Source organism: Spea bombifrons, chromosome 2, assembly GCF_027358695.1.
Source record: "Spea bombifrons isolate aSpeBom1 chromosome 2, aSpeBom1.2.pri, whole genome shotgun sequence".
NCBI classification, from domain to species: Eukaryota; Metazoa; Chordata; class Amphibia; order Anura; family Pelobatidae; genus Spea; species Spea bombifrons.
In genome coordinates this window covers 140,899,015-140,910,929 of record NC_071088.1, presented here as the reverse complement: position 1 = coordinate 140,910,929, position 11,915 = coordinate 140,899,015, and the positions used below count along the sequence as shown (strand labels likewise).

At 52.2% G+C, this 11,915-nt stretch overlaps 1 protein-coding gene across 1 annotated transcript; it reads left to right on the top strand.

The window, feature by feature from the left end:
* Positions 1-4,693: 4,693 nt before the first annotated feature.
* SMPD1 (sphingomyelin phosphodiesterase 1) lies at positions 4,694-11,441 on the top strand. The gene is made up of 7 exons (XM_053457933.1): positions 4,694-4,734; positions 4,946-5,147; positions 5,608-6,371; positions 6,713-6,884; positions 8,225-8,301; positions 8,468-8,613; positions 11,012-11,441. The coding sequence occupies exons 2-7, from the start codon at positions 4,968-4,970 to the stop codon at positions 11,404-11,406; spliced, it is 1,734 nt and encodes a 577-aa protein (XP_053313908.1). The 5' UTR covers positions 4,694-4,734; positions 4,946-4,967; the 3' UTR covers positions 11,407-11,441.
* Positions 11,442-11,915: the final 474 nt, after the last annotated feature.

Genomic DNA, 11,915 nt, shown 5'->3' with positions numbered 1-11,915 from the left:
TACTGTCACTATACCGTCACTGTACCGTCACTGTACTCTCACTGTACCCTCACTGTACTGTCGCTATACTCTCACTGTACTCTCGCTATACTATCACTGTACTATCGCTGTACTATCACTGTACTGTCACTGTACAATCACTATACTCTCACTGTACAATCACTATATTCTCACTGTACTGTCACTGTACTGTCACTGTACTGTCACTATACTGTCACTATACTATCACTGTACTGTCACTATACTGTCACTATACTGTCACTATACTATCACTATACTCTCACTGTACTGTCACTATACTATCACTATACTATCACTGTACTGTCACTATACTATCACTGTACTGTCACTATACTATCACTATACTGTCACTATACTGTCACTATACTGTCACTATACTATCACTATACTATCACCGTACTGTCACTATACTATCACCATACTATCACTGTACTGTCACTGTACTATCACTGTACTGTCACTATACTGTCACTGTACTATCACTGTACTGTCACTGTACTATCACTGTACTGTCACTGTACCGTCACTGTACTGTCACTATACCGTCACTGTACCGTCACTATACCGTCACTGTACCGTCACTGTACTGTCACTGTACTCTCACTGTACCCTCACTGTACTGTCGCTATACTCTCACTGTACTCTCGCTATACTAACACTGTACTATCACTGTACTGTCACTGTACTGTCACTGTACAATCACTATACTCTCACTGTACAATCACTATATTCTCACTGTACTGTCACTGTACTGTCACTGTACTATCTCTGTACCGTCACTATACTGTCACTGTACTGTCACTATACTATCACTTTACTATCACTATATTGTCACTATACTGTCACTGTACTGTCACTATACTGTCACTGTACTATCACTATACTGTCACTGTACTATCACTGTACTATCACTGTACTGTCACTGTACTGTCACTATACTTTCACTGTACTATCACTATACTATCACTGTCACTATACTATCACTATACTATCACTATATTGTCACTATACTGTCACTGTACTGTCACTATACTGTCACTGTACTATCACTGTACTATCACTGTACTGTCACTGTACTGTCACTATACTGTCACTATACTATCACTGTACTGTCACTATACTATCACTGTCACTATACTATCACTGTACTGTCACTATACTATCACTATACTATCACTGTACTGTCACTATACTGTCACTATACTATCACTGTACTGTCAGTATACTATCACTGTCACTATACTATCACTGTACTGTCACTATACTATCACTATACTATCACTGTACTGTCACTATACTGTCACTATACTCTCACTGTACTATCACTATACTATCACTATACTGTCACTGTACTATCACTGTACTATCACTATACTATCACTATACTGTCACTGTACTGTCACTATACTTTCACTGTACTGTCACTATACTGTCACTATACTGTCACTGTACTGTGTTCATGCTGGAATTGGACGGGGGTTTGGATTCTGACCCCCTGATGACCCCATGCTGACCCAATCCTAAGGGCTCTTAAGCTGACCTGGAACACCAGCTAAACCTGCACTCCGCCCCTAGGGGGTAATTACCCCTGCAGTGTATTGGAACTGGTTTATTGCCCAGTAAATAGACACCATTATCTCCCAAAAACAGCCAGGACCCAGGAGCTGCCCTCACACGGGGCAGATGAGAGGGCGGATTCTTCACGCAGAGTGCCAGGTATTAACCCACCGTGAACCGAAGGACATGATGTCATAACCCGGTCAGGAAACAAAAGCTGTGATGTCATTAAAACGGGTGATGTAAAAGTGGGGGTATTACTGCATTCCCTATGAAGGGAGTATTTATTACTTTATGCCCCTGTGCAGGTATGGGGCAGGTAGAGTGTAATTGCCCCCGTGGCACGAGAAGCAAAGGGGGGGTCATTTTCACGAGAATACAAGAAAAACACTAAAGTTTAACCCTCCGCTGACCGCGCGTCTCCATTAACCCTACCGATCAATAACTCGTAATCGATTAACCCTTTGTATCTTTATTCTTTCATTGGTCTCTCGCGGACGGTTCGGGGGCGGCTCTGAGTGGCCCCGTCTCCGGCCCCCGGGTTCCTGCATTGTGACGCTTCCATAAGGAAAATACAAATTTTAACCCCCGATTCCCTGAGAAGAGAATTAATAAGGAAAGTGGGGAAGGCAGCCTCGTTAGTTGTAGTAAAAAGGGATGTAAAGTTACATAAGTTTCTGAGACCTCAGCGGTCTCTTGTTCAGATGGAATCCTCGCTGGAGGGAAACTCTAGAAAGTCCTTTAATGCAGGGCAGTTCATACACCCAGCAGGGCAAAGAGTCCCAGCAGAAGGTGTGTGAATCATTAAATACCCCACATAATGAGTTTATTACCCTGATAAAGTATGTAAACAGCAGAAAACTGCCCCAGGTGACTTTATTTTTACCCCACCCCCGCCGCTGATAACACTAATCCAGGCAGAAAATCACCTGGGACACCGGGCTCCTTCAACCGCAACCTTTGCCAGGTCATCCCTCCAAAAGAAAAAAAACGATGGAGAGACTTTGTGCGCTGGGGGTCCTGCGACATGCGCGACGATCAGCTGGATATTCATGTTCATCAGGTTACAGGACACAAAAGTCTCCGGCAGGGCTGCTATTCCGGGGGGGGTCCAATGAAATGGCAAGCAGTGTGCTGGGTGTATAGCGGGGGCATTAGAGGCAGGAAGAGGGAGGAGGTTCTGCCCCTCTACACAGAAGTGACCCGGCACGCAAGGAGACGTTTCTCACCAAAGCGAGACTCCTCTGTACAGTTTCCGGTCCCTCGGCCCCCAGGAGAAGGAAATGTGAGAAGAGCGGAGGATGAGAGGGTGGGAGATAAAGGGAGCAGCCTCCCAGCAGAGGTGGTAGAGGGCAATAAACATGCATGGGATAGACATAAGGCTCCTGAATCTAAGACGAGACCAACGACCGATTAAGGTTTCAGTCTTTAGACAGCAGAGTCCGTGTAGAATTGCCCCTGTTTGTGTGGAATTGCCCCGGGGCAGATCCCTTCTTGTGTCTGTTTGATACATTGTTGCCCTGCAGAGAAGGGTAATCCCTGCACTGCCACTGACCCCGCGTGGAGGTGGCCCTGAGCGTGCGCTGTCTGTCTGTCTCTCTCTCTCTCTCTCTCTCTCTCTCTCTCTCTCTCTCTCTCTCTCTCTCTCTCTCTCTCTCTCTCTCTCTCTCTCTCTCTCTCTCTCTCTGTTTGTCTGCCTGTCTCTCTCTCTCTGTAAATATTGATCTCTTACACAAATATTGAGTCTCTTCCTGGAGATGTCACTTCCTCTCCTCCCCCATCCCAGCCCCACCTAACACTGCCCCGCCCATAACCCAACCTCCCCACTATACCACTCCTCCTTCCCCGCCCATAACCCAACTTCCCTATTATAGCACTCCTCCTGCCCCGCCTATAACCCAGCCTCCCTATTATAGCACTCCTCCTGCCCCTCCTCTCTGCCCTCCTCCTCTCCACTCCCCATTACCCCTCCCTGTACTGAGAGAGAACGAGAGAGGAGGAGACACCGGGGGAGGAGGAGACACCGGCGGGAGGAGGAGACACCGGCGGGAGGAGGAGACACCGGCGGGAGGGGCTCCAGTGACAGTCAGCAGATCAGGAGTGAGAGAGAGTGTGATACGGAGAGACAGCGCGATACGGAGAGACAGGTAACAGCACTATACCGAGACAGGTAACGGCACTATACCGAGAGACAGCACTATACCGAGAGACAGCATTATACAGAGAGACAGCATTATACCGAGAGACAGCATTATACCGAGAGACAGCACTATACCGAGACAGCATTATACCGAGAGACAGCACTATACCGAGAGACAGCGCTATACCGAGAGACAGCATTATACCGAGAGACAGCACTATACCGAGAGACAGCACTATACAGAGACAGGTAACGGCACTATACCGAGAGACAGCACTATACCGAGAGACAGCACTATACCGAGAGACAGCACTATACAGAGACAGCACTATACAGAGAGACAGCACTATACCGAGAGACAGCACTATACAGAGACAGCACTATACAGAGAGACAGCACTATACAGAGACAGGTAACGGCACTATACCGAGAGACAGCACTATACCGGGAGACAGCACTATACCGGGAGACAGCACTATACCGAGAGACAGCACTATACCGAGAGACAGCATTATACCGAGAGACAGCACTATACCGAGAGACAGCATTATACCGAGAGACAGCACTATACAGAGACAGCACTATACAGAGACAGCACTATACCGAGAGACAGCACTATACAGAGACAGCATTATACCGAGAGACAGCACTATACAGAGACAGCACTATAGAGAGACAGCATTATACCGAGAGACAGCACTATACCGAGAAACAGTACTATACCGAGAGACAGCACTATACAGAGACAGCATTATACCGAGAGACAGCACTATACCGAGAGACAGCACTATACCGAGAGACAGCACTATACAGAGACAGCACTATACCGAGAGACAGCACTATACAGAGACAGCATTATACCGAGAGACAGCAAGATACAGACATAAGTATAAGTGACAGCTTCCTGCTGATATCACAGAATCTGGATTTGTGTTACAGACAGACTGCGCACCTTACAGAGAGGGACCCCGCCGCCCGGTACCCAGGGATCCGCTGCCCGGTGCTTAGGGACCCCGGTGCCGAGGGACCCCGCTGCCCAGTACCCAGGGATCTGCTGCCCGGTGCCGAGGGACCCCGCTGCCCAGTACCCAGGGATCTGCTGCCCGGTGCCGAGGGACCCCGCTGCCCAGTACCCAGGGATCTGCTGCCCGGTGCCGAGGGACCCCTCTGCCCAGTACCCAGGGATCTGCTGCCCGGTGCCGAGGGACCCCTCTGCCCGGTGCGCAGAGATCCGCTGCCCAGCGCAGACATGCTCCCCGCTTGGTGCGTTCTGGTCCTGGTGGTCTCGTGGGCCCCGGTCTCCAGTGGCCCCGTCTCTGTTCCGCTGACCGGACCGGATCTGTCAGAACTCGGGCTGCACTTGGGATGGCGGAACCTGACGTGCGCCTCGTGCAAGATCCTGTTCACTGTGCTGGACGTCAGCCTGCGGGTAACGTATAGCAATACTGAGTGCGGCGGGTGCAGCCGTGATACCCCCCCCCGGGTATCAGGGCAATGTGGGACCACTTTCTAAACGTCAATACTGTGCAGCCAATGGGAGATCAGCGAGCAGGGGATCCAAATCCCTATTGGCATCGGTCACAGTGCTAACGATCCCTTAACCAGCTCAAGGAAGTCTAATAGATTGTAAGCTTTTGAGACTATCTTATCTGCTATATATATATATATATATATATATATATATATATATATATATATATATATAGCAGATAAGATATATATATATATATATATATATAGATAGATATAGATAGATAGATAGATATAGATATACTTATTACCTGGCTCGTCTCAAAGGCTTGTACTCTTTTACGCTCCCGCTGCTCTCCAGATCTTTGTTGGCGAGTTTGTTGGGTGTCATCGCCTTCTCGGTTTTTCCTCCCCGGCAGACGGAGAAGAACATGGAGCTGGTGGCGTCGCTGGCGGAGAAGGTGTGCGTGGAGCTGCGCATGGAGGGGCCCGACGTTTGCCATCAGGCGGTGCAGCTCTTCAAGCGCGAGGTGATCACCGCCTGGGTGCTGTCGGTGCTGCGCCCGTCAGAGATCTGTGGGCTGTTGGTGGGCGCCAGCTGCGGGCGCTGGGACATCTACTCCGACTGGAACGTTTCCCTGCCCCGGACCCCCAAACCCCCGGTTACCCCTCCGACCCCCCCAGCGCCCGGCGCCAACATCTCCCGGGTCCTCTTTCTGACCGACATTCACTGGGACAGGAGCTACACCCCGGGCGCCCCCCCGGTCTGCAAGGAGCCCCTGTGCTGCCGCGGGCCCCCGTCAGGACGCGGCAAGGGCGCGGGGTACTGGGGGGAGTATGGCGCCTGCGACCTGCCCCTCCACACCATCGAGTCTCTCCTGCGCCACGTCGCCACTCAGGGGCCCTTCGACCGCGTTTACTGGACGGGCGACATCCCGGCTCACAATGTCTGGCAGCAGACGCGCGGGGAGCAGCTGAACGCGCTGGAGACCATCACCGGCCTCATCCGGAAATACCTGGGCCCCGTGAAAGTGTACCCCGCGGTGGGCAACCACGAGAGCGCGCCCGTCAACAGCTTCCCCCCGCCCTACGTGCGCGGCAACCTGTCATCCAGCTGGCTGTACGAGGCCATGGCCACAGCGTGGGCACCGTGGCTCCCCGAAGGTGCGCTGAGGACGCTGCGGTAAGTCGGTCCCCGCTTCACACGCTGGCACTGGGTATACAGACTGGCACTAGGATAACTGGGTATACTGGGATAAGTGGGTATACAGGCTGGCACTGGAATAACTGGGGATACTGGGTGTTAGAATCATAATTCCATGATAAACTCCTGGGCCCAGAAGGAATTCTTTAATGGTGTAAAGATTCCCCAGATGTTTTGGTTCGGGGCCCCTGTGCCTCCGCACTGGGTCCCAATCTGTTGCCTGGTGATGGGTGTGGGGGGGGTAATGGTGGGAATCCACCCAAACTGGGAGAGGGTGTGAAGACCTTCTCACCACGGACGATGCCCTCATCTCTTCTCAGAGCGGCCGGGTTCTACACGGCCAGGATCGGCCCCAAGCTTCGCCTCGTGTCCCTCAACATGAATTTCTGCGCCACGGAAAACTTCTGGCTCCTGATTAACTCGACGGACCCCGCGGGGCAGCTGCAGTGGCTGGCGAACGTGTTACAGGACGCCGAGGACCACCGGGAAAAGGTGATGCGGGGATTCTCATCTACCCAAAATACGGCCTTTTAAACTCAAAAAGCAAGATGGTGGCGTAGTAACGTGGTAGTATCTTCATAGTAACATGGTAGTACCGTCATGGTAATGTGTTAGTACCGTCATAGTAATGTGGTAGTAAGGCCATAGTAATGTGGTAGTAAGGCCATAGTAATGTTGTAGTAAGGTCATAGTAATGTAGTAACGTCTTAGTAACATCATAGTAGCGTGGTAGTAATACCATAGTAACGTGGTAGTAACATCTTAGTAACGTGGTAGTAACGTTGTAGTAACGCCATAGTGATGTTTTAGTAACGTCATGGTAACGTGGTAGTAACGTCATGGTAACATGGTAGTGACTTCATGGTAACGTGGTAGTAATGTCATAGTAAAGTGGTAGTAACGTTATAGCAAAACAATACTGTCTGGTAAAGGGCTTTACATGAGATTTAAATGTAACTCTGCATTTCACATTTACGGGAGTTGTGGGTGCATGGAATGGTCTTCCAGCAGAGGTGGTATGGGTACTATTCCTTTGGTTCAGCCTCTTATTTCTTTTGGGCATGATGCGCCCACTCCCCTCCCCGCTGCTGTCTCTCCGCTCCCGCTCCTGTCTCTCCTGTCTCTCCACTCCCGCCTTTCCACCCCCCCACACTGAATTTCCGGCCGGGGCGGTTACACAGGAGGGTTTGTGTCGTAAGGAAGGAGGGAGGCTGCGGTTCCGGCTCGGGTCACATGATTTATCACCTGACCTCAGAAACAAAAAGAAATGTATCTGGAACCATTTAGTTGCAATGTTGAGAAATGACCCGGCATGCAGAGGGTTAAGCGTGTGCAGAATTCTACAAAAAAAAAAAGGCATTTTTTACCAAAACTCCTCTGGAAAGTTAAGTTTTCGGTTCCTCGCTCCGTCTTTTTCCAACCCAGAGAAGCCACGAAAACCCCAGGAGAGGGAAACTAAAACGGGAAGTGAGAGTCATACGTGACGAGAGCCCCGAACGTAACGCTAGAGAGTTTATATAAATGGAAAAGCCTCCCAGCAGAGGTGGTAGAGGGTAATACAGTGAGGGGATTAAACATGCATGGGATAGACATACAGCTACTGAATCTAAGACGAGACCGACGACTGATTAAGGTTTGACTCTTTACAGCAGGAGAAACGAGCGACTAGACGGGGGCCGGATGGGGCCGATCTGCCGGCAGGTTCTCGGTTTCTAAATTCTCTCATTGTATCGGCCTTTACCACTTCTTCCGGGAGGAAGATAATGTGGGTGTCACGCGCGCTCTTGGGTAGTTTATCCGGCGCTTTAACGCTCCGCACTCTTTCCCGACAGGTTCATATCATCGGCCACATCCCTCCCGGGGTCTGTGAGAAGACCTGGAGCTGGAATTACTACCGGATCGTGAACAGGTGAGGAGCGGGGCGCGGCGGGGGCTATTAATATCATATATAATAATATCCGCTCCCCCCCAGAGTGCGGGGCGGTAAATAATTTTATAATTATCGCCCCAGGATCGCGCATGCTGGGTGGGGTAACACTGTTACACTCAGTACCCTTTTATGTTTATTACCCCAGGTATGAGGGCACCATCGCCACCCAGCTTTTTGGACACACTCACCTGGACGAGTTTGCGGTTTTCTACGACGAGGAGACGCTCTCGCGCCCGGTGTCCGTGGCCTTTATTGCTCCGAGTGTCACCACTTACATCAACCTAAACCCAGGTAACTACCCCCTGCGGGATACATTGTATCATATGGAGGTTCCATCATGTCCCCCCCCCCCGCCGGGCGGATGGTATCTTCTGTCTCATGATTCTGTAGGTTGCCGGATACATTGTATGACATGGCGGATCCGTTACGACGTCTCCCGGTGTCCCCCCCCGGGCGGATGGTATCTTCTGTCTCATGAGGCTCTGTAGGTTGTGGGATACATTGTATCGCATGGCGGATCCGTTACGCGTCCCGGTGTCCCCCCCCCCCCGCCGGGCAGATGGTATCTTCTGTCTCAAGAGGCTCTGTAGGTTTTGGGATACATTGTATCGCATGGCGGATCCGTTACGACGTCTCCCGGGGTCCCCCCCCCCGCCGGGCAGATGGTATCTTCTGTCTCATGAGGCTCTGTAGGTTTTGGGATACATTGTATGGCATGGCGGATCCGTTACGCGTCCCGGGGTCCCCCCTGCCGGGCGGATGGTATATTCTGTCTCATGATTCTGTAGGTTGCCGGATACATTGTATCGCATGGCGGATCCGTTACGACGTCTCCCGGTGTCCCCCCCCCCGGACGGATGGTATCTTCTGTCTCATGAGGCTCTGTAGGTTTTGGGATACATTGTATGGCATGGCGGATCCGTTACGCGTCCCGGTGTCCCCCCCGCCGGGCGGATGGTATATTCTGTCTCATGAGGCTCTGTAGGTTGCCGGATACATTGTATCGCATGGCGGATCCGTTACGCGTCCCGGTGTCCCCCCGCCGGGCGGATGGTATATTCTGTCTCATGATTCTGTAGGTTGCGGGATACATTGTATCGCATGGTGGATCGGTTACGACGTTTCCCCCCCGCCGGGCGGATGGTATCTTCTGTCTCATGATTCTGTAGGTTGCCGGATACATTGTATCGCATGGCGGATCTGTTACGTGTCCCGGTGTCCCCCCTGCCGGGCGGATGGTATATTCTGTCTCATGATTCTGTAGGTTGCGGGAAACATTGTATCGCATGGCGGATCCATTACAACGTGCCCCCCCCCCGCCGGGCGGATGGTATATTCTGTCTCATGATTCTGTAGGTCGCCGGATACTTTGTATCGCGTGGCGGATCGGTTACGACGTCTCCCGGTGTCCCCCCCGCCGGGCGGATGGTATATTCTGTCTCATGATTCTGTAGGTCCCCGGATACTTTGTATCGCGTGGCGGATCCGTTACGCGTCCCGGTGTCCCCCCTCTGGGCGGATGGTATATTCTGTCTCATGATTCTGTAGGTTGCCGGATACATTGTATCGCATGGCGGATCCGTTTTGCGTCCCGGTGTCCCCCCTGCAGGGCGGATGGTATATTCTGTCTCACCAGGCTCTGTAGGTTGCCGGATACATTGTATCGCTTGGCGGATCCGTTTCGCGTCCCGGTGTCCCCCCTGCCGGGCGGATGGTATATTCTGTCTCACCAGGCTCTGTAGGTTGCAGGATACATTGTATCGCATGGCGGATCCGTTACAACGTGTGTCCCCCCCGCCGGGCGGATGGTATCTTCTGTCTCATGATTCTGTAGGTTGCCGGATACATTGTATCGCATGGCGGATCCGTTACAACGTGCCCCCCCCCCCCGCCGGGCAGATGGTATATTCTGTCTCATGATTCTGTAGGTTGCCGGATACATTGTATCGCATGGCGGATCGGTTACGACGTCTCCCGGTGTCCCCCCGCCGGGCGGATGGTATCTTCTGTCTCACGAGGCTCTGTAGGTTGCGGGATACATTGTATCGCATGGCGGATCCGTTACGTGTCCTCCCCCCCCGCCTGGCGGATGGTATATTCTGTCTCATGATTCTGTAGGTTGCCGGATACATTGTATCGCATGGCGGATCCGTTACAACGTCTCCCGGTGTTCCCCACGGCGGGCAGATGGTATATTCTGTCTCATGATTCTGTAGGTTGCCGGATACATTGTATGGCATGGCGGATCCGTTACGACGTCTCCCGGTGTCCCCCCCCGGGCGGATGGTATCTTCTGTCTCATGAGGCTCTGTAGGTTTTGGGATACATTGTATGGCATGGCGGATCCGTTACGCGTCCCGGTGTCCCCCCTGCCGGGCGGATGGTATATTCTGTCTCATGATTCTGTAGGTGGCGGGATACATTGTATCGCATGGCGGATCCGTTACGTGTCCCGGTGTCCCCCCTGCCGGGCGGATGGTATATTCTGTCTCATGATTCTGTAGGTTGCCGGATACATTGTATCGCATGGCGGATCGGTTACTACGTCTCCCGGTGTCCCCCCGCAGGGTGGGAGTGTTTTGGGGGTCGGGGGTCATTTGCCCCATGCCTCGGTTTAATGAATGACTGTTTAGAAAGGGATGATGTCTCTTCGCTGGGGATTCTGGGTAATTGTGCGATCTCTCCGCAGGATACCGCGTCTACCTGATTGACGGAGAATACGAGGGGAGCTCCCACATGGTGCTGGACCACGAGACCTACATTCTGAACCTGACCGAGGCCAACGCTCGGGGCCACGAGGAGCCGCGCTGGACTCTCCTGTACAGAGCCCTACAGACCTACGGCATGAAGTCCGCGTTCCCGGCCGCCTGGGACGAGCTCATTGGCCGCTTCCTGAAGGACGAACGCCTTTTCCAGACCTTCTGGTATTTATACCACAAGGGCCACGTGGAGGAGGTCTGCAAGGAGTCGTGTAAGACCACCGTCCTGTGCACCCTCCGCTCCGGCCGCTCCAGCGACCCGCAGCTCTGCAAGGATTTGGGGAGTACGGCCCCCGCGGACTGGAAGCCCAAGCGCTTCTGCTGAGACCCAGAGGGCCCCTCGTTGGGGTTTCACAAGATTTAACGTCAGAACCGGCCCAGGCGGACGGCCCAGAACTAATCACCGTTTATCAGACTTTTAGCCGTCGTGTTAACTCTTTGTGCCCGGTGATGGAGCCGGCCCCAGAGTCCAGACTCAGAGAGGAGCCCCTGGCGCTGGTCCATGTCCTACCAGTCCTAGAGGTTCTCCAAAACCACCGTTCTCCTCAATGAGAGCTTCGTAGATTGCAGGCTTTGCGTAGTGAACCAGAAAAGCTTTCTGACGCGCATGCTGATAAGTATTATGGGATGGAAGAGTGACAAATGCAAGAGCATAAATGTCTCCGAGGTAACGCAGAGACAGCCGATGTTCTCCTGATTCCAGAAATTCCTTTTTTCTGAGGCATTTTCTGGCTCTTGGGCTGGGTTTTCTCAGGGTTCAAATAACTTGGAATGTCTGCACTCGCTTCAGGAAAGGGCGTGGCGTCTGCACTCGCTTCAGGAAAAGGCGTGGTG

Excerpts from the sequence above, each read along its gene's own strand:
- SMPD1 (XM_053457933.1), top strand. The coding sequence starts at position 4,968 with ATGCTCCCCGCTTGGTGCGTTCTGGTCCTGGTGGTCTCGTGGGCCCCG. Across the intron at positions 6,885-8,224 it reads CCGAGGACCACCGGGAAAAG|GTTCATATCATCGGCCACAT; the intron begins GTGATGCGGGGA and ends CTTTCCCGACAG. Across the intron at positions 8,614-11,011 it reads TTACATCAACCTAAACCCAG|GATACCGCGTCTACCTGATT; the intron begins GTAACTACCCCC and ends ATCTCTCCGCAG.